General features: G+C 33.0%; 1 protein-coding gene across 1 annotated transcript; it reads right to left on the minus strand.

The window, feature by feature from the left end:
- Positions 1-200: 200 nt before the first annotated feature.
- LOC115958437 (heat stress transcription factor A-4b-like) lies at positions 201-4,900 on the minus strand. Its single transcript, XM_031076849.1, has 2 exons — positions 3,901-4,900; positions 201-1,599 (listed from the first exon to the last, which is right to left on the minus strand). The coding sequence occupies exons 1-2, from the start codon at positions 4,114-4,116 to the stop codon at positions 478-480; spliced, it is 1,338 nt and encodes a 445-aa protein (XP_030932709.1). The 5' UTR covers positions 4,117-4,900; the 3' UTR covers positions 201-477.
- Positions 4,901-20,885: the final 15,985 nt, after the last annotated feature.

A 20,885-nucleotide genomic window follows, 5' to 3' on the forward strand; every position in this document is an offset into this window, starting at 1 on the left:
CATGGACATAGTTTAAGGTTAAACCATGTAATTTTTGGTGTTCTCATGTGATTGTGTGTTCTATTTCTATTTCACATTAATTCACTATAATTAACTGCATTCAAAATAAATAAATATTAAAGCTTCCATTATCTCAGCAAACTCTTAATTAGAAAAATGACCAAAGCAATGGAAGGCAAGTAAAGGTAAATGCTTGGACATGAAGTAACTTTCATATAACTAAAGAAGGAAGGAAATTTTGCAAATGTGCAAATCCTATAACTTTTATCATATACATATAGAAATTTAACAGAAATGACCAATCTCTCGTAACATCAGAAACTAACAGGTATACATCTGATGTGTACCACAACACTGAGCTCAAGTGCTGAACAAGTGGCATGCCTACAACTACATAAGAAAAGTAAGTGAACCTATCAGTTAAAATGGTATACACAAGCAGTTGAAATATCAGGTGGAAGAAGATCAATAAGATTATTATACAGCTGGAGTCAGATATCCCATTTGTTCTGTAAGGTTGTCTACATTACTCGGGTAGAACCAAACTTTTTTGTGATCAGCTGCATTGTTATTCCTCATTCTGCCATCAGTATTCCTTCTCTCTGACTCAATTTCCTGCCTATAAGATGAATCGGGTCGTTCTGTCAAGAATTGTTCCCAGAAGACATCATTCGGATGAGTTGGCAATGCAGTTGTTGTCCCTTCTGCCCTTTCTTTTAAGGTCTCAACCGCTTGAGCACTAGCAGGCTTCAAATTTATATCAATCCCTGAAGAGTTAGGCATCATGTCAACCCCAAGACATATAGATGATAAGGGAGGGCTGTCCACATGATTCATTGACTCAACCAGCTCTGGGGATGCTCTGGAATGAGTATCTGCTGAATTGGGTGAGGAATATGCATGTGATATAGGTGAGCAAGGCTGGTTATTCACATCAGTATCATGTATTTCTGTGACAGTGATAGGAGGGAGCTGTGAGAATGCACCAATATCATACTTTTCTTCACTTAAAGCTTCACCAACTTCATGCAGAAAATTTTCCCAAAAATTTAATGATGAGTCTAACTTCTCAATCAGCTCCAAATTTAATGTTGGAGCAGATATTGCATCCAGTTCTTCTTTCTGGAAAGTTTGGAAATTCAAACTCCACTTCTCTTCCACTTCTCTTTCATGAAAGTGATTAGGCATCGATAACCTTCTCTTTTTGCTATGATTTTCTGATTTTTGCATAAGTATAGATGCGAAACCTGGTTTCTTCAGAAGTTGAGCAAAGACGGCCATCAATTGGTTCTGTCTATGTTCCATATTCCACAATTTCTCACCAAAAGACTGCATTTGAAATTCAAACATCTCATTGTCACTTTGATGCCTCTGTAGCTCCAACTGAAGCAAGCCATTGTTGTGTTTCAGTTTATTAATTTCCACCTCAAATTCCTGTTTTTCTGTTTCAGTTAATGGGGCTGAAACATGATCTTGGTTTTGCATGGAATGACTATGAACCGGCTTGCGTCGATGAATATTCTTCAAAAGATGTCTTTGTCCTCTTAGAAACTCCTCATTTGCAAACTCCCATTGGTCAGGATCAATCTTCCTAAATCCCTGGTAATACACAAGAAAAGCTTGAATTTAAATATAGAAAACTGCACCTTAACCACACAAAACAATTGCACAAAAAAGGAATATTGAAATAGATCATATATCAAGTAAACATAAAACAGTCCAATCTTAAAATTGGAGACAAGAACATGCCGCTAAGCTACTGCTGGATCAGCAGTTCAAAAATACTAGTTGAAAAGCTTTATAGATAATCTAAAATGTGTAAATCCATGCATATGTATATGCATATCGTGTACCTCACAAACTCTTTTAGGCAGCTTGTATTTATAAAAAGACTTCACCCATTTCAAAAATACACATTAAACAGCAAGAACATTAGCTACTGCATTGAATTCTCAGGCAACAGGTTAACCGTATCACCGTTACTGATTCAGATAGGCAGTGACTTCTGTCAGCACTGCAGTAGCATTTCTGAATCCATGGCATTTAAACCTTATTACCCGTTTTTTAAACAGCTAAGTTTAGCCAATTTTTGATAGTATCCAATTCAATGTGTAGGACCATCAGAGGATAGCTACCACAAGCCAAACAAAATCTCGTGGTCCATGAGCACAGACAGCTTCTCCCTTCTTACTGTTAAAAAATCATCAGCACTTGACTTCCAACAACCCCTCTCAAGGAGATCCACTAGTATAAAAATCTCCTGGCTAGCCCCTAAAAATTCTGTTATGAGAAGTATGCTCTACCAGTCTATCAGAAAGCTTCAATCTGCCACCTCCACAACTTCAGCAATGCCTGCACAAAGGTGTGGGATGGATTATGAAAACCCACCGGAGATAGCAGACCTCAGCCTCAAACATGTTTTCATGACAGCATTGAGCATACTTTCATCCCCAATATGACTATGAGAAGCCAACCATTAATTTCAACTGGCCGAACAGTGAAATTTGGACCTTTATAATACACCTATATCTACTGTGATAGCAAGCTACAAGATAAAAGGGATTTCCAGGCACATTACTAGAGAAGCAGACCAGCCAATGCCAAGTTTCCAACCTATCTCCCCACAAGATCCCTGATACTTTCTTAAACACTAAAAGCTGAATAATGCCTGCAAATCAGCTAATTAACGTCTTCCCTCCTCTTCAAGTAATCTGTATTATGCAATCCATATCTCACTAACCTCATTGATAACAAAAGACTAACAAGGCACCCCTTAATCTGAAACCATAGAATTTGCAAGCATACAAAAATCTTCAATTAAATCTATTCACAATTGATCCAAAAGGAAAACAATTTTCGAACCAGAGGTATGACATTCCATTCCCGATCTAACAAGGAAACATCCCTTTGCTTTCTCAATTATCTTCAGAAGCTTTTTCAAAAATCAACTTCTGTCATTTAATATATTCAGACTAAATATATTGCAATTTCTTCCTTTTCCAAGTACAACTTTAAGTGATCCTCGAAAAAAGGAGCTTATACTACTAGTAACTAATGATGCTTCACAGTAGCTGTGATGTTCATGTCCTGAAAACGTATAAATTCTTCCTACTAACAACATTCCCTAGTTCTATATACACTCGTAATTGTAACTTAAAAAGGTTCTCACTGAACAAGCTAAATCTTTCTGCACATGACAAGAACTCCCCTAGCCACCTCCTCAAAGATACTTTTCTTGACATGATTATAAGTTAAGAGTCTAAAAATCAAGGCAATTTCACTTTCAAAAGCAATAGAAGTTCTGTTACAATACTTCTATGCAAGGATGCTTATATGCAGACAACGATAGGCCACAAACTTAAAGTGGGCACTCATAGTGAGCAAGAAAAACTCAAAATAAGAGGAAAAATGTGGGGGTGGGGGGGAAGGGGGGAACATAGACATCATAATATAATGAATATGAAGCAATTCTAATATGCTTAAATTGAATACAGAGATGAGTGTAAAATTTCCAATAAATCATATGCAGGGACATGAATCGTGAAGAACAAATCTCTGTTGAAAAATTAATGAGTTTACATGTACATTGAAATTAGCACAAAAGTCTAACACTAGTAAAATTCAGGAAAAAAAACCAAGAAATGAAATCATTTCCAAACAGAAACAAAACAACAACTTTGCAATTGCATATCCACATGAATTTAAGCAAGAATTCTAAAAGAAAACATTCAAATTGAAGAAAAACCAATTTTCTTACAGATGTACTTTAATATATTAGCAATAGATTCAAAACACAAATACAGAAATCAAACTACAATTGGAAGTTGAAACCAGTCATTTCCGCAAAAGCTAGAGTCATCAGATTTAAATCGCTTCCATAAGAAAGAGTATTGGACTTACATATGTGTTAAGTTGCCTGACAAAACTTGAAAAATTGTTGTGCTTGAAATACTTGGGAAGCAAATCTGAAGCGAATTCTGGGGGATCCCACACAATAAAACTACAACCACTTTCACTCCATGACACCACGGAATTCGTTATTGGATCATCCACCAGCTCATATGTTTTTATAAGAAAAGGCGCTGGGGCACTCGAACTACCCTGTGACCCATCCATACTATAGCTTCCACTGCTGTACAAAACTTAAACCCAAAGTCTGTCTACAAATATCTCCTAGCTCACACAAAGGACAATATCCTAATAAGATTAGCAATTGGATCAAATTTACACCAAGTCAAAGTAAAAGTGGCTCTGAGAGAAAGGTGATGTCTAAAAAATAAAATTCAAGAATTCAGAAATATGGAACCATCTCATAGCACCATATCAAAATCCAAGATTGAATACTGCATCAAATGCCTTGTGTACCTCAGGAACTAAACAATATGAACTTAAAACTACAAAACCCAAAATCCCAAGAATTGACTTGCCTCAAATGGATCACTAATATGCTGGTTTTGGAGGTGAAGACATAAAGTGAAATAAACAAATAAGAGTTGAAAAGATTCAGGAAACAATTGAGCCCTTTATGTGAAACGTTCTGAAAAATCTGAAAGCAGAACTTGGAGAAAAAGCAACGTGGAAAAAAAGAGTCTTTAGACTTTACCTAAACAAGGAGAAAAGAGGACTGATGAAAGAGACAGAATGGAAAAAAAATAATGTTAAGAGCTTTGAAATTGTATCCTTGGTTGATTATTCCAAGCACTGTGTTTTGAAAATTTTGGTCGTGCTCGTGCATGGTCAGTGGGGTTGTTTGTTTTAATAAGTTTTTGTTTTTTTTCCTTAATTTGCAGAGGTATTTCTTTCTAATGACATGGTCGTGGAAATTGGAATTGTCTTTGGAAGTGACACAGTTGACAAAGTATGAAGGGAGAGACGACAGGTTGGAGTGCTTCCACCAGTCGGTAATGAGCCATAAATAATTGGTAGATTGATAATAGAAAAAGGATATGATGAGGCCATTTTCATCTTGCAACTCGATTGTGTGAGGTCATCAGTTTGTTTCTTCCGTTTGTTTGTTTGGTTTTTTTTTTTCTTTTTTTCTTTTTTGGTTAAAACAGATCCGGAGAGATTTAAACCATAAATATCTTAAAAATATTAGAAGATGTCAACCAATAAAACTCCTGGTAGAACTCTTCAGTTTTATGCAAATTTTGTCCCAAAAAAAAAAAAATGGGACAAAAGATTTCTACTTATTATTCTATAGAATGTTTTTGATGGCACACAAAGAAACACAAATATTTTATCCTATTTTTTCTCTTCTAACTTTTTGTTTTTTTTTTTTAGGAACTTTTCTGTTTTATTTTATATTCCATGTAAACCTTTTTCTTTTTTTCTTTTTTGTTTTCTTTCTCTTCACGAAAAAATTTGGCCCAACTGTAATTTAGACAAGTTTGACCAGTAGCTGTAATCATATTCTTTTCTTTTTTTTTGGAAACAACTGTAATCGTATTCAATTTTATTAGACTGAAATTTTGACCAGAGAATTGAAAATGGACGTACAAAATGCTATGATACCGAATTTTTATACACTATAATTAGTATGCATGCTATACACGCGGTAAAAAATGAAGAGAGCTCACAGGAAGATCAATGAGAGCAACCTTATAATAGACGCACTTATTGTATGCATAATTTCCGTTGACCGCCGCCACGGCCTTTCAACTTTCAACTTTCCAACTTTCAAATTTCGACAGCGAGTGGATAATTGATTGGCCTACCAAACCATATAGGCCAAATAATCACATTACCCAAAAAAATTCATCAGAAATTAGTGACTAAGAAGACAATTCCGTACCGCGCGTACTGGCTGGAATTTGTTGCACTGGTACTTGGTTGGACTGGTACAAAAACACGTTAGAAATGTATCCCTTCAAATATCCGGGTGTACCAGTCTTTTTCGGTAATACTGGCAAATTCTGGTGGAATTCAACGATATCTTTGTTTGTAGCCGATACAATCATACAGTGAGTTTCTGTCATAATTAAATTTATGGTGCTTACAGTTTCTGATTCTTTTCAGCCAATCTCCTATTCTTTTCAGCTTGCCGGAACATTACAACTTTTATCTTGTTGCTCGCTTACACTTCAATCTTGTAGCTCTATTCTTCGTCTTCTACAACTCCTGTTCTAGGCTTCCAACTTTGCTTTCTTTGTCTGTTTTTATTTATTTTTTAAAATTTTGAAATGGGTCACTCAAAATAGGTTAGTGACTTCGACTTACCGCTAGAATAACTTGCTAAGTTATTCCTCTTTTTTTTTTCTTTTTTTTTTTTTGACTTGCTAAGTTATTCCTCTTTTAAACAATAGATTTTAATAAGATCTAATGGTGAATAAAACATCCCTTGCCATGTCATTGATAGTATTAATTACTCATTGCCTTCATCCCATATATGTCAATACCTTCCATTAATTCCATGTTGGCTTCTTTGTAGTTTACGGAAAATTATTAGGTACTCCCGAAGTACCATAAATGCTTATTTTCCTCTCTCACATAAATGGTGGGTTCCACTATGAATTTAATTAGTGGAATCCACCATTCATGTGAGACTAGAAAGTACGCATTTATGGTACTTCAGGAGTACCTAATAATTTTCCACATAATAATTTCCCCTAGTTTACAATGTCTTACTTACTCTTCTCCATGCAAATGGGCTTGCCATTACAATCTTTCTTTCTTTCTTTTTTTCTTTCTTTTTTTGTTTTTTTTACAAAATAGAATTTAGACTTTAACCTAATCTAAGTGGATATGTGTGTGAAGTTCCTTTCTGGAGATTTGAATCTGATCCTTACTCCCCACATCTTACAAGCATTTATACTTGTAGAGTGACTACCGCATCAAGAGTACGCGGTGACGCTTGCCATTACAATGTTTAATACTAAATAGAACTTCACGTTTATATGAACAAATGTGGAAAACAAATTAATAAAATAAAACTAAATTAATTGAATCTGGGATTATGGGTGCATTGGTATGGTTTTTTTTTTTTTTTTTGGGGGAAATCACAAACTCGGCAGTTTGCTTGTTGTGCCGGTGTCATACATGGGGTAAGCATGGGACACGATTGCACACATGTCCCAATTGTTTTTACTTTATTTTAAATATCGGACACGGCTGGGACATAGCCGGGTCACCGGGTATACCGTATACCCATAAAAGAAAGAGAGAAAAAAATCTGGAATCTTGCATCTCTACTCTCCATCTTCAATCTTCCTCATGCTTCTTCAGTTTCTCCCACACAGTGTCTCTTCATCTTTCTTAACTCTTTCTCTCATTTTTTGTTTTAAAAAACTTACCTTTTTATAAAAAATTAAAAAAAGTTGTGCCTAATTTATTTATTTTAGAGTTGTGTGGTTTTTTGTCTCTTTTTTTTCAATTTGACTTTTATGTGGTCAGCTGTTAGCCACTTAAAATATTCTTTATTTCTCTTAAATTGATATATATATTTAATATTATATAAAAAAATAAATACTTAGCCATACGTAAAAATAAATTAAAAAAATACTTAATAATTAATTAATATACATACTCCTGTCGTATTTGTGTTTTATCTTTTCAAAAATTTCTTTGTGACCGTATGATATCCGTACCCATAACCGTTTTCGTATCTAAGCATGTGCTTCCTTGGTTTTTTGAATTTGGGAAAAGGTGATCCCTAGCTCCATGTAAAATCAATCAAATGGGTTTTTCCCAAATTTGGGGTGTTTGGTAAAGTAGTTTAAGAATTGTTGTTTGGAGTTTTTTGAAATACGTGTGGGTGAAAAAGTGTATGAAAATGTGTGTAATGTTATTTAAAATATGAAAATGTGAGTTTGAACTCACTCACCAAACAGGCCCATTACTTTATTTTTCAATTCTCTAATTCAGAATCTTGTGAGATTTGGTTACCATATAAATGAGTTTGAGAAAAAAAAAATTTGGGATAAAATACAATTTTGGTATCTAAACTTCACGTAAAGTTTGCTGCCATAGACAAGTTACACTGAAACCCACCCAATTTAAAAAACCTCAACTTGAACTAAGAAGTAAGAACAAAACCACTACCACAAATCCAGCTGGTTTAGTACCCTTATTTCAACTAAGGACATTTCACCACTTATAATTGATCAATGGTGGGTGTCCTTTAGCAGATGGGTATGGTTTGCACTTTGCAATTTCTTGTAAATAGCCGCCGTCGTTTAATAAGGTGGAAGCAATAAGATTACCACAAAAAATGGAAGTAATAAATAAGAGAGAGAGAGTTTGATATTAATTAAGTAAATGACATGAAAAGCAATAAATATTAAAGGTATTTTTTAATATATATATATATATATATATATATATGAAAGAGGTTCAAGTTATATCTCGTGTATTCTTTAAAAAAAAAAAAAAAGTTACACTTCTTTTAAACTGTTTATTTAGTATTTGATTAGAGTAAGTGATAATGAATAGATTTGGATTAAATATAAACTTGTAATTTTAAAAATATTTGATAAAAAAAAAAGTGGGTTCCAACTTTAACAAAACTAGCCATATATTACTTTCATGAAAAAAAGTATATATTAAAGTAAAAATTATGGTAAAATCTTATGACCCTAGTGAAAAGACATTACCTAAAATACATAAAAATTATTTTAAAATTAATTGTACCTCCAAAAATTAGAGAGCCATCAGTTTATATGTATTTCAAACTTTTATATTCAATCAATTGTTTATACAAAACAATAGCTGAAGTTTCAATAATCATTCTTAAGAACATCAAAATAAGGAAATTACAAAGCGAGATAGAATCAATGGATGCGAAATTTATAGAAAATCTTTTCTTAGGGATGTTGGTGTTAATTTTCTTTCGAAAAATGATATGTCCACAACATTTTTACAATAAATCTTAAGTAGTAAGTTGTTACTGGTTGTTATTATTAGGGCAAGAAAGTAATCTTAGTATTAGGTTCAAATTTGAACCAATAACAACTGATGAGTCCAAAAAAAACATTAAGGTCGTCCATTAATATGGACGACCTCACATCATTAACAAACCAAAAGATGTAACCGCTCAAGCACATTCAACACATTAATGGCGACCATTACTCAGCGATCTTAAACGCCCATCAATACGATAACTGTTACATATGGGCAATAATCACCTCCAATTATGTACAACAGCTATCCAAATCACCTATAAAAGGGTCAATCTGTCTCACTTGTGAAGGTACGTCAAAAGCTACTACTAAACACTATCTAAATATGAAAAATATGGGTTGATACTAACTTAAGCGTCGGAGGCTCCCCCACCAAGCACAACCCGGCGGTCTATTCAATCTATCTTTCCTTTATCTTGCAGGTCCTATGAGATCGTCTAATGCTTCGGATTGCGCGAGTAACCCAAACTGACGATTTTGGCATCATCAGTTTGGTGTCGACTGTGGGAAGGCGATTAGTCATCTGGCTCTTCCTATAACAAAGGGTTCACTCGGTTCAACCTAGAGTACCTCATGGGTTGAGACTTAATGATTATCTCTTCACTACATATATGGAATAACAATTTCAGGGAGATTCAATTTTGTAGACTTCAAGTTCGATGGCGAAAATCTCAACAAACCCTCAAATGAAAGGCAATCAAAGAGGCAAGAAATTATGAGTTTGCGGTAAAGTATCTCTTATTTTATTCGATATATTAATACCATATATGAATAAAATTTAATAAGCAAACACCTAAAACTTTTGCTATGGCCTAAATATTTGTATATATATAATAATAATATAATTGAGGTCATGTGTCAGAATTTTATGCATGACATATAATTTTTTTTGATACATATTTGTATGTATGACAATGAATTTTTTGAGTTGTTATAAAGCCGTATGGATGATCTATCGTTAGTCAAAAAGGTTGCATGAATGATATATGCCATGCTATATTGCTACATTATATAAGATGTTGCTTAAAGAGTTTATGTTGGACATAAGGTTTAAGAGTAAATTAGACTCTTTATTTAATTATAATATTTTAATTGATTAAATGGTCAATGGTCACTCAAATGGGAAATTTTGAAATTAATTTAATTTTCATTTGTGGCATAAACCGTTTCACTTTTTAAATTGATTGCAACGTTTTCATTGAGCCTTTATTTGTCAAACATTTTTTAATGTGTATATGCTGGAGTAATTAGTGTTGAATGCCAGGATAAATTCTTTAATTGCATGCAAACATTATTTTTACTCTACACCATATGTTAGATGGTCTGGTGATAATTGAAATGTGAATTTTTAATGATAAGGCTCCATCTAACACCTATATATAAAAATATATATGATATGCTCAGCATTATTAGAGAATGAATGACTTAAGTCATTCCCATAAATTAAATAAAAAATAAAAAATAAAAAATAAAAAAGAAAGGGTTAAGTCATTTCTCTAAAAACAGTCTTTTCTATGTACTCCTAAGTGAGTATTTATAAGCACTATTGTACTTTTAAAATTAAAATTAAAAAAAAAAAAAAAAGTGTTTATGTGAAAATTTTAAATCTCATGAATATTTATGAACCCCACCAACTATGGTGTTTCTATATTGAAGAACCTTATATTGAGAAGAGTTCATGTGCCTTTAAATAATTGAGAATTTTATGTGGCACGTTTTTCATTTTAAATTTTCTCAAATAGGGGGGTATTGAAATTGAGGAATATGAAGAAAAATAAATGATACCCTGATAATATCTTGGTTGATATTCATGGGTAATAAAGCCACAACATAAGGCCATCTCCCAAATTTATATGTGTATTTATTGGTGGCGAAAGTATAGTAGAAAATGCATAACATGGTTAGAATGCTCTATAGTCAGTTATGCATGAGTTATTAGTCCGTCAGTTGGTTAATGAAACTATGTTTTTCAAGGAACAATTCCGAAAAGATTTAAAAGAAACCTTTAGGAATAAAATGCATGAATGGCATATTCGGCCTTGCACACAGAATAATTTTCAAAGTAAATGCAAGGTGGGACTGAGGTTGAAAGAGCCAAAGAATTATAAAATTCAATCCTTACAAAATTACCGCAATAGTTAAGCATAAATCATTTTCAAAATATTATGAAATTTTAAAATTTTCCACAATAGAACGAACAAAATTTACTATTCAAACTTTTCCATGTATAAATATATGTTGTTTTGGCGTTGAGAATGGAGAATTTAAATGGTTCCATCTATACCTAATCATGCCTTCGAGCATTCAAAGGGAAAAATGTGGGACTCTCACAGTGTCACAATCCACATGTATGATTCAATAAAAGCGGCTATACAGGTACAATGTTTTTATTTTATGCTTGCACTAGTGACATCACCAGAGTAAGTACTTACTCACATATATAATATACGAGCAGAGCTTACTGTCTCTAAATACTAAATAGTATCAAGTTATTTCCACATGATTCTATTAAACAAAATGACATGTACTCTATATTAAGCTCATCATTTGAGAACAATCGAGATTATTAATTTGTTAGTATTTTTTGGAGCAAAATGAGCCTAGTAAAGCTCCACAAAATGGATCAACAAAAGGCTCGACATAAGAAAAATCATCCAACAGAAAAAAGGTCATGGCGTAGGCACAACTATTGAGAATGTCGTAGAGGTTTTCTTGCCAGGTCAAGTCCCTACTCCTCTCATTTATATTATAGCATTACTTGCTTAGAATAGAGCAAATTCTGATTAATATATATATATATATATATATATATATTGAGCAAAATCTAAAATTATTTCAAACCACACTACGGGGAAAGATATCATATATTTCACCCTCCTTTTAGTGTCATATTTATGGGTCAGTTATGCGACACTTATTATTGCCCCAACCATAGTTGCTATTGTTTAAATAATTTCTATGTTAAGGGCCAAAAGTTAGACAACCGTATGCTACGTGGTTAAACATTTGTTGATAGATTGCATAGTCAACCAATGAAGGAAACATTTTTCACAAAAAGAAAGCAAATGAGATGGTAGGCTATTTCTACTATTTTGCTACAAAATGGACTTGGCAACCGATGTGCACGTGTGTGTCATGTGGGCTAGAATATATGCAAGAATTTATTCCCTTATTTGTTTGTAATGATTTCCTTTCGTGAATTATATGAAGTCATATCACGACCTTCTCTTATCATTTCATAAGGTTGCCATCCCTGTAAGTATATAATCAACGAAGGTAAAATGAGACACAAGTTTCTCATAAATGGCCTATATGTCGTTCACTAGTAGCCACCTTGGCTTGAGGTGCCAATTTAATTGATTATGGAATTTCATATCTTGAAAATATCATACTTAAGATGATGGTACTTTCCATATTTATTCCCCCAAAATTGAATTGCTATCACCTTGCACTATGAAATAATTTATCCAGTTAATTATCTCCTCATTCTACTCATTTATTTTAAAGAGTAGCAGTGTCTTTTTGGGATCACTCTATAATTTTATACATAATTTTCTATCATGAACATATTACCTCATCTCTATCCATACATATTCATAGGCATTGGTGTATAAGTTTCTAAATTTTGTTCTAATACATTAGACATGAAATTTTATGAAGATTTTCCTTTGGGACTAAGATTAAGTCCAAAGGAAGAAAAATACAGGTACAAACCATGACAGGCCCTTCTTTTGGTCATCATCCAATAGCGAATGTACCTTTCATGTTTGAACGGGGGCAAATCCTCTAGATATATCTACATCTTCAAATAGCTAGAACAAAATATAGCAACGATGGTGCCCAGTTCTTGGGCCTTAAGGTCAGATTTAAAATTTTCTTTTCCTTTTAGCTCTCTAAGTATTTGCAACAACGTTTGAAGTCAAGTTTTAGGCATAATGACAAATATCATTATTGCCAAATAAAAACCTAGCTATAAGTTTAAAATAAGATCATAGCTGTTTACTATGATAAATATGATGACTGTTTATCATAATGGCAAATGTCATTAAACACACCGAATTCCAACACTCTTTAAAAAGTTTAAACACTTTACCAAGTGTTATTTAGTTGCACGAGAATAGGGAAATAGTTATGAAAACGATTGTTGGAAAGGCAAATTGCTTAATTACAAGATTAGTACAAACATGCACAATTGGCACAAAAGGCTAGATAATTTTTTGCTAAAGTTAAAAGACTCGACTATTAATATCTGCTCTAGCTAGTGTGACCTATTTTAGACTTTTGATCTCTAGCCGATCAAATGATCTTAAGTCCATCCATTTCTTTTATTATTCTACTATCACCAAAACCAAGAAAAAAGTAGAAATGATTGAATTGCCTATAGAGCATGTGCTTCATACATAAAATAAGACAATTTTATTTGATCGCATGGCATTAAGTGTGACTTTAATCCTCACTAAGTTTTTATACTCTTACATGAAATGATATTGATTGGACATAAGCTATATCAATTCACCCAAAATTTTGTATAATATGTAAACCTATAAGAGGTTTGCTAGATTACTAGCTTCAGATATGCAAAAAACAGATATTCCAAAGTTTCTAAATGGATGTCATAATTTGTCGAAGAAAAACCCTTAAGAAGAAAATAGAGATATAGCCAAAACTTCTGAAAATTCCATCTACATCACAAATGCTGAGTTTAACTCTTATAAATTATGGAGTTGTACAAATCCAACGAAGAAGAGCTCTATAAGTAAGAGTTCAATGACGGAGATTTCGTCAAGAAGACTACAACAATGAAAAGATCGAGGTACGTACACAATAGTATTGAGATTTAAGGTCTTCCATTGAGGTAACCCATTTCTTTCTTTCTTTTTATCCATGAGATCATTTTACTGAAACTAAATAAATATCAAGCTTGCATGATTATTACAAATGTGTATGTAGAACATGTTGAAAATATTGCTATAAAATTGTTACAATTATCACAATTAATATAACTATATTATTAGTAGTATATGTTTCATCGTCATGAATCTGAGAAGTTCTATTAAGTTTCCTAAACTTAAATTCTAGATGATCGTGTTCACAATATGTTCATGAATTTAAGTCTCAATAAATTTCCGCTATCTCCATCAACTCACCAAAATCTTCTTAAATTGCTCTAAAAATCATATACTGTGCAAGCACCTAACAAAGACCAGTTTAAAGAAGCATATAGTCAAATAGCTTCAATTTTTATACTTCTTTATGATTCATATAGAATGCACTTTGCCTTGTATAGCATGCAATTGCACATTTGTACATCGTCATGCAGCTAGCACTATTGAAGTGACTTAAGCATACAATTAAAGAAGAAGGAACAGGAAATTGCTATTACAAACGGCAATGACCTAACAAAGACCAGTTTAAAGAAGCATATAGTCAAATAGCTTCAATTTTTATACTTCTTTATGATTCATATAGAATGCACTTTGCCTTGTATAGCATGCAGTTGCACATTTGTACATCGTCATGCAGCTAGTACTATTGAAGTGACTTAAGCATACAATTAAAGAAGAAGGAACAGGAAATTGCTATTACAAATGGCAATGACCATAGACGTCAAAGCACACCAAAAAAAAAAAAAAGGGTTTCAATCGTGATAGAGCATTCCTCTAGTCGTCAACAAATGAGAACTACACTCTTCATGTTTGAACGGGGGCAACAACGTGGCCTAGTTTTTACGCCTTCAAAAAATCAAAGGCAAAAGAGATCTAGGCCTTACACATGAAGTATCATGTTAAGCTTAAGAAAAATCTTGAAAAGAAAGGAGCTCATTATCTTGAAAAGAGAAAAGTTTGTCAAGAAGATTCCAACAATAAAAAGATTGAGGTATGTGACAAAATAATGTCGTCATTTAAGGTAACACATTTATTTATGTCTCTTTTATATTCGTCTATAAAAATTTACACCTAGTAAGGTTTCATGCAAACATGTATGCATTACTAGACAGATCACAAAAGAGATAAAACTCTAGGATTACAAGGAAATAAGAAAAAGGTCCACCTAGGCTATTGGTAGCTTATTATTTATATATGAATTGTTCTAAAATTCTTGTTTAATCAAGCCTTGGCAAGTGCATGTGCTACTTAATGCAGATATCAACAAGAAGGTCCAAAATGACATAGCGTCAAGGAATCTTTCCAGCAATAAGTGACAAGATTCCTTAAATGGATGTAAGTCACTAAAAAATGGCTAAGTGATAAGATTCCACCAAAATGGATGTAAATCATTGACGAAGCCTAAGTGACAAGATTCCTTAAGTGGATGTAAGTCACCAAAAAATGGCTAAGTGATAAGAGTCCGCCAAGACGGATGTAAATCACTGACGAAGCCTAAGTGGCAAGATTCCTTAAGTGGATATAAGTCACCAAAAAATGGCTAAGTGATAAGAGTCCGCCAAGACGGATGTAAATCACTAATAAAGCCTAAGTGGCAAGATTCCTTAGATGGATGTAAGTCGCCAAAAAATGGTTAAGTGATAAGATTCCGCCAAGATGGATGTAAATCACTGACGAAGCCTAAGTGACAAGATTCCTTAAGTGGATGTAATTCACCAAAAAATGGCTAAGTGATAAGAGTCCGTCAAGACGGATGTAAATCACTAACGAAGCCTAAGTGGCAAGATTCCTTAGATGGATGTAAGTCACCAAAAAATGGTTAAGTGATAAGAGTCCGCCAAGATGGATGTAAATCACTGACGAAGCCTAAATGACAAGATTCCTTAAATGGATGTAAGTCACCAAAAAATGGTTAAGTGATAAGATTCCGCCAAGACGGATGTAAATCACTAACGAAGTCTAAGTGACAAAATTCCTTAAATAGATGTAAGTCACCAAAAAAGAAAAATAGACAAGATTCCGCTAGATCGATGTAAATCGCTGACAAAATCTAAATGACAAAGCTCCGAAACTGGATGTAAGTCACCCAAAAGTGGCTAAGTGACTAAATACCCTTAGACGAGTGTAAACAAACAAGGATTCTCACACAAACGCAAGAAATCAAGAATATCAAACACAACAACTAGAAAATGAATAAAAGAAGAAGCATCGAAGTGATAAAAAATGGTCATCCAAAGAAATCACCTTATTCTTCAACAGTGATAAAAAATGGTCATCCAAAGAAATTAGCTTGCTCTTTAGCAATGATAAAAAATGATCGTCCAAAGAAATTAGCTCACTTTCAAGATCAAGCTATGATCTCTCCAATGTCCAAAAAGACCTTCAAAAGGTAGATACTAAGAGGTCGTCATAGAAATACTAGCATTCCTGAAGAAGAAAGTAGTTGAAGATAAAGAAGCCTGAATCTAAAAAAGTCAAAAACATTCCCTAAGCCTGACCAGCATAAAGCAAAATCAGACTTGGGAGGGGGGGGGGGGGGGGGGGCAACTGATGAGTCCAAAAAAAACATTAAGGTCATCCATTAATATGGACGACCTCGCATCATTAACAAACCAAAAGATGTAACCGCTTAAGCACATTCAACACATTAATGGCGACCATTACTCAGCGGTCTTAAACGCCCATCAATAAGATAACTGTTACACATGGGCAATAATCACCTCCAATTATGTACAACAGCTATCCAAATCACTTATAAAAGGGTCAGTTCATCTTACTTGTGAAGGTACGTCAAAAGCTACTACTAAACACTATCTAAATATGAAAAATATGGGTTGATACTAACTTAAGCGTCGGAGGCTCCCCCACCAGGCACAACCCGACGGTCTATTCAATCTATCTTTCCTTTATCTTGTAGGTCCTATGAGATCGTCTAATGCTTCGGATTGCACGAGTGACCCAAACTGACGATTTTGGCATCATCAACAACTAGCCACCTATAATTTGTTGTGAAAATGTTGTGGATATATCATCTCTCTTTTTTTTCTATTTGTTGAAGCGCAAACTAAGTCCCATATCTCTGTCCATCAACCTTCAGTTCCATTCCCAATTGTTCATCTCACTAAAAGTGAAAAACTTTCCCTATTCCTCCATGATTGCATTGTCTATGAAATTGAAGCTTGTTCTCGAATGCCAATACATGGTCGAGAATATTACCGATGTAAAGTGAATTCTTTTGAAAAATGCATCCAGAAACCATTGTACCTAAATGAGCCAATATATCATCTTGTTAAATCATGCCTTAAAAAAATGTGAAAAGAACAGAAAAAATATTCCCTATGGCCAATTGAATTGCATGAGAAATTGTTACGAAGAATATTTAGAAATGGTTTTATCTCTCTCTCTCTCTCTCTCTCTCTATATATATATATATATGCACATATGCATGAAAAAATATGATTTTATTTTATTTTTCTAAAATCAACACGAAAAAGTTATAAATGATTTCCCTAAAGTACATATTGTGCCTTATAAAATGAAGATAAAAACCTCTTAGTTGTCATAATGATGGACATGAATAAGATATAATCTCAAACCATTAATTTTGAATTTTCTAAATAGTTGAAAAAAAAAATCCTATATTCCATTATAGTGGGAAGTTGATCCACCCATATTGAATTCACAATTTTATGATGTCACTGAATGCACAACTTTATAGTAGGGATAACAATTTCTTTCCCTTCCCTTTCGCACATTTTTTTATAAAGTTTCAATCTATGATAGTATGATGTCCGCTTCCCTTTTGCACATTACTTTTTATGTATTAATTCACCTACTTATTTATTGGGAAGCATCTTGGTCGGTATATTTTTTATCCTTTTTATTTACTAAGTTATGTCTGAACCTTTGAACGTACTATTTTTCAAAATCAATTAGACAAAGGTTTGCATTGGTGCAATAAAAACACTCGCTATGTGGGAAATTTTCCTTGAGCTAATTGTAATGGTGGACGCGGTACAAGAGAGAGATTACAATAGTGATGCATTAGGGATTGTACTTCTTGAATTTATATTGTTTCATATATACGGTGCAAAACTATTTTCATTGGAGCATTTTGGCTCAAAAATTGATATCATGTTGGATATTAACATGATGCTTCTATTTTAAATAAATATTTTACTATGAGAATATAATCACCTTGTGTAATATTATTTGTTTTGGGAGTTCTATTTTTTTTAGTTGATTTGGCAACATTTCGAATCATAAATCAATTTGTAGTTTTTGATATATAACAATTTGCATTAGTCATGTGGACTATAGACACACAATTTTGTTCCAGCCCATATTCAAGATCCCCAATTTTATGACAAAAGGCCCCAATCACTACCATAATGCTCAACACCATATGTTAAGCCCAACACTTCAAAATCAAGACTCAAGCCCATTCTTAAAATACCCACAGCATAGGCCGAATAATCATTTTCAAAAAAATCATTAGAAATTAGTAACTAAGGATGTGTTTGAATACCGCTTATTGCTAAAAACTGAAAATTGAAAACTAAAAACATTGTAGCAAAATAATTTTTAAATATGTGAATAGTGCCGTGAGACCCAGTTTTGAAGTTTTTTTTGTGAAGAAAGTACTTGCGGGTCCCGTGAACAGTGCATGGGACCCACATCTGAAAACGTGAAACGCCGACGCAAGTGCTTTTCAGCACTACCAAATATACACTAAGTGTGAGTTTGGATAGCAGTGGGAGTGGCATTTTGCACGTTTGCGTTTTTTTGGCTGGGTCCTTTGCATTGTTCACAGGACCCGTAAGTACGGATTTCAGTAAATGTTAAGTTAAAACTGGGTCTCATGGCACTATTCACATATTTAAAAATTGTTTTGCTACAATATTTTCAGCAATAAGTTTTCAGTTTTTAAGAATAATCGGTATCCAAACAGACCCTAATGAAAGGACAATTTCCATACCGTATCGGCTAGTATTTGTTGCAGTAGTACTTAAAACAGTACAGAAACTCATTTGAAATGTATTCCTTCAAAGACTGGGTTGTACTGGCTTTCTTCGGTGATACCGACAGATTTTGGTGGATTTCAGCGATATCTTTGTCTGGGGCTAATACAATGTGCTTCTGTCATAATTTATGGTAATTATAGTGTCTTTGTTTCTTCTTTTCAGCTAATCCCCTCTTCTTTTCAGCTTGCTGGAACATTACAACTTCTGTCATGTTGCTTGTTTCCACTTCAATCCTATAGCTAGACATGGCAAACAACCGCATCAGGTCAAGCGGGTTTCGGATCGGATCAGGTTGACTCGTATTTTTCACATAAATTTATTTTTATATAAAGAAAACAACATGTATTTGTCGTTTGGAAAGTCATGCAACAAATTACTTGATGTAAAATGTATTACTTTGAATTCACCATTTATATCAAGAATGAACTCAGTTAAACTTATTAATACTTATTCAATAATTTTAAAATTATACAAATTTCAACATTGCTAACTAAAACAAAATAACACAAAGATAAGTAAAACAAGTGGGTTCCAGTTAGCTCAACTAGTAAGGTCTTTGATGGTTGAATAAGAGATCTGAGGTTCAATCCTTGTCTATACCAAAAACTGATTGGTGTCTTGATCTGATAATAAAGAGCTATCATTAGGACTGGACGTCATAGGTTGAAACTCTTTCAAAAAAAAGAAAAAAAAAAAGATAAGTAAAACAAATATATAAGTTTTATTTCTACAAAATATCAACATCCCAAAATATAAAACAAAATTACAAATAACTTTTTGGATAACTCATTTGACAAAGAATAAAAACATATAAGAAACTTACAATCTTGAAAATTAATTTTATTATCTATTATCAATTGTGGTTGACACTCTATTTCAATTTGAGAATATACATTAAAGTTTGATTGTTTACTTATTTATATATAGTCTATTTTATAAATATCATATCATTGTTAAGTAATACACACTCTAAAAAATATCATAATTTATTTTGAAAAGCCATTTATTTTGGACATAAATTGTTTAAAAATAGGTCTAAGCATTCATAATTTGTGCTGATTTGATACTTTAACTTCACTATTTTCACACTTATGAATGTTTCTCACACATGTCTACAATTTTAAATCTATATTTTTAACTCTACCCTAACCAGATTGTCTTGGCATGTACTTTGCTATTTGATATATAAAATTTTTTACTCATTACAAAATGCTCAACTATTCATCTTTCAATTCATTTGCATGCAATTATATAAATGTCTCAATTGTTTCCTTAAAACTCACAACAAACAACAAAACCAATATTAATTTAGTTTTATTATTATATTTTTACCAAATAAAAAGTTTTAAAAAATGGTTCGAGTCTCGGGTCGGGTCAAGTTGACCCTCAAAAACACGGGTCAACCTGTTTTTGCTATGGGTAAAAAAAAAAAAAATTCAGGTTCGGATAAGATCGGATCGGGTCAAAAATTTCAAACCCGTTTTGCCATGCCTACCTGTAGCTCTATTCTTCGTTTTCTTTAACTTCTGTTCTAGGCTTATAGCTTTGTTTTCTTTGTCTATATTTATTTATTTATTTAATTTTGAAATGGGTCACTCAAAGTCAAAATAGGGTTCAACTTTTGAATTACACGTTTTTTAATTAAATCGTAGACTTTAATAAGATCTAGTGGTGGATAAAACATCCCTTGCCATGTCATCAATATTATCAATTACTCCTTGCCTTCACCACATTTATGTTAATACTTTCCATTCATTCCATGCTGGTTTCACTGTAGTTCACAATGTCTTACTTACCCTTCTTTGTGCTAAACAGCTTGCCATTACAATTTTTGACACTAAGGATGTGTTTGGATACCGTTTATTTTGCTGAAACTGAAAAATTATTGCTGAAAGTACTGTAAATAAAGGTAAAAGTTAGTTGAAATAGTGCAATGGAGCTCATGAATAGTGCCAAAAAGTTCAGTGAGGCCTATAAATAGTAGCAAAAATAAGTTGAATAGTGAAATAATTTTAATTTATAATTCCTTCTCAAACGCATGCTAAATAGAACTATACATTTTATATGAACAAATGTGG

The sequence above is a fragment of the Quercus lobata genome, chromosome 8 (genome assembly GCF_001633185.2).
Source record: "Quercus lobata isolate SW786 chromosome 8, ValleyOak3.0 Primary Assembly, whole genome shotgun sequence".
NCBI classification, from domain to species: Eukaryota; Viridiplantae; Streptophyta; class Magnoliopsida; order Fagales; family Fagaceae; genus Quercus; species Quercus lobata.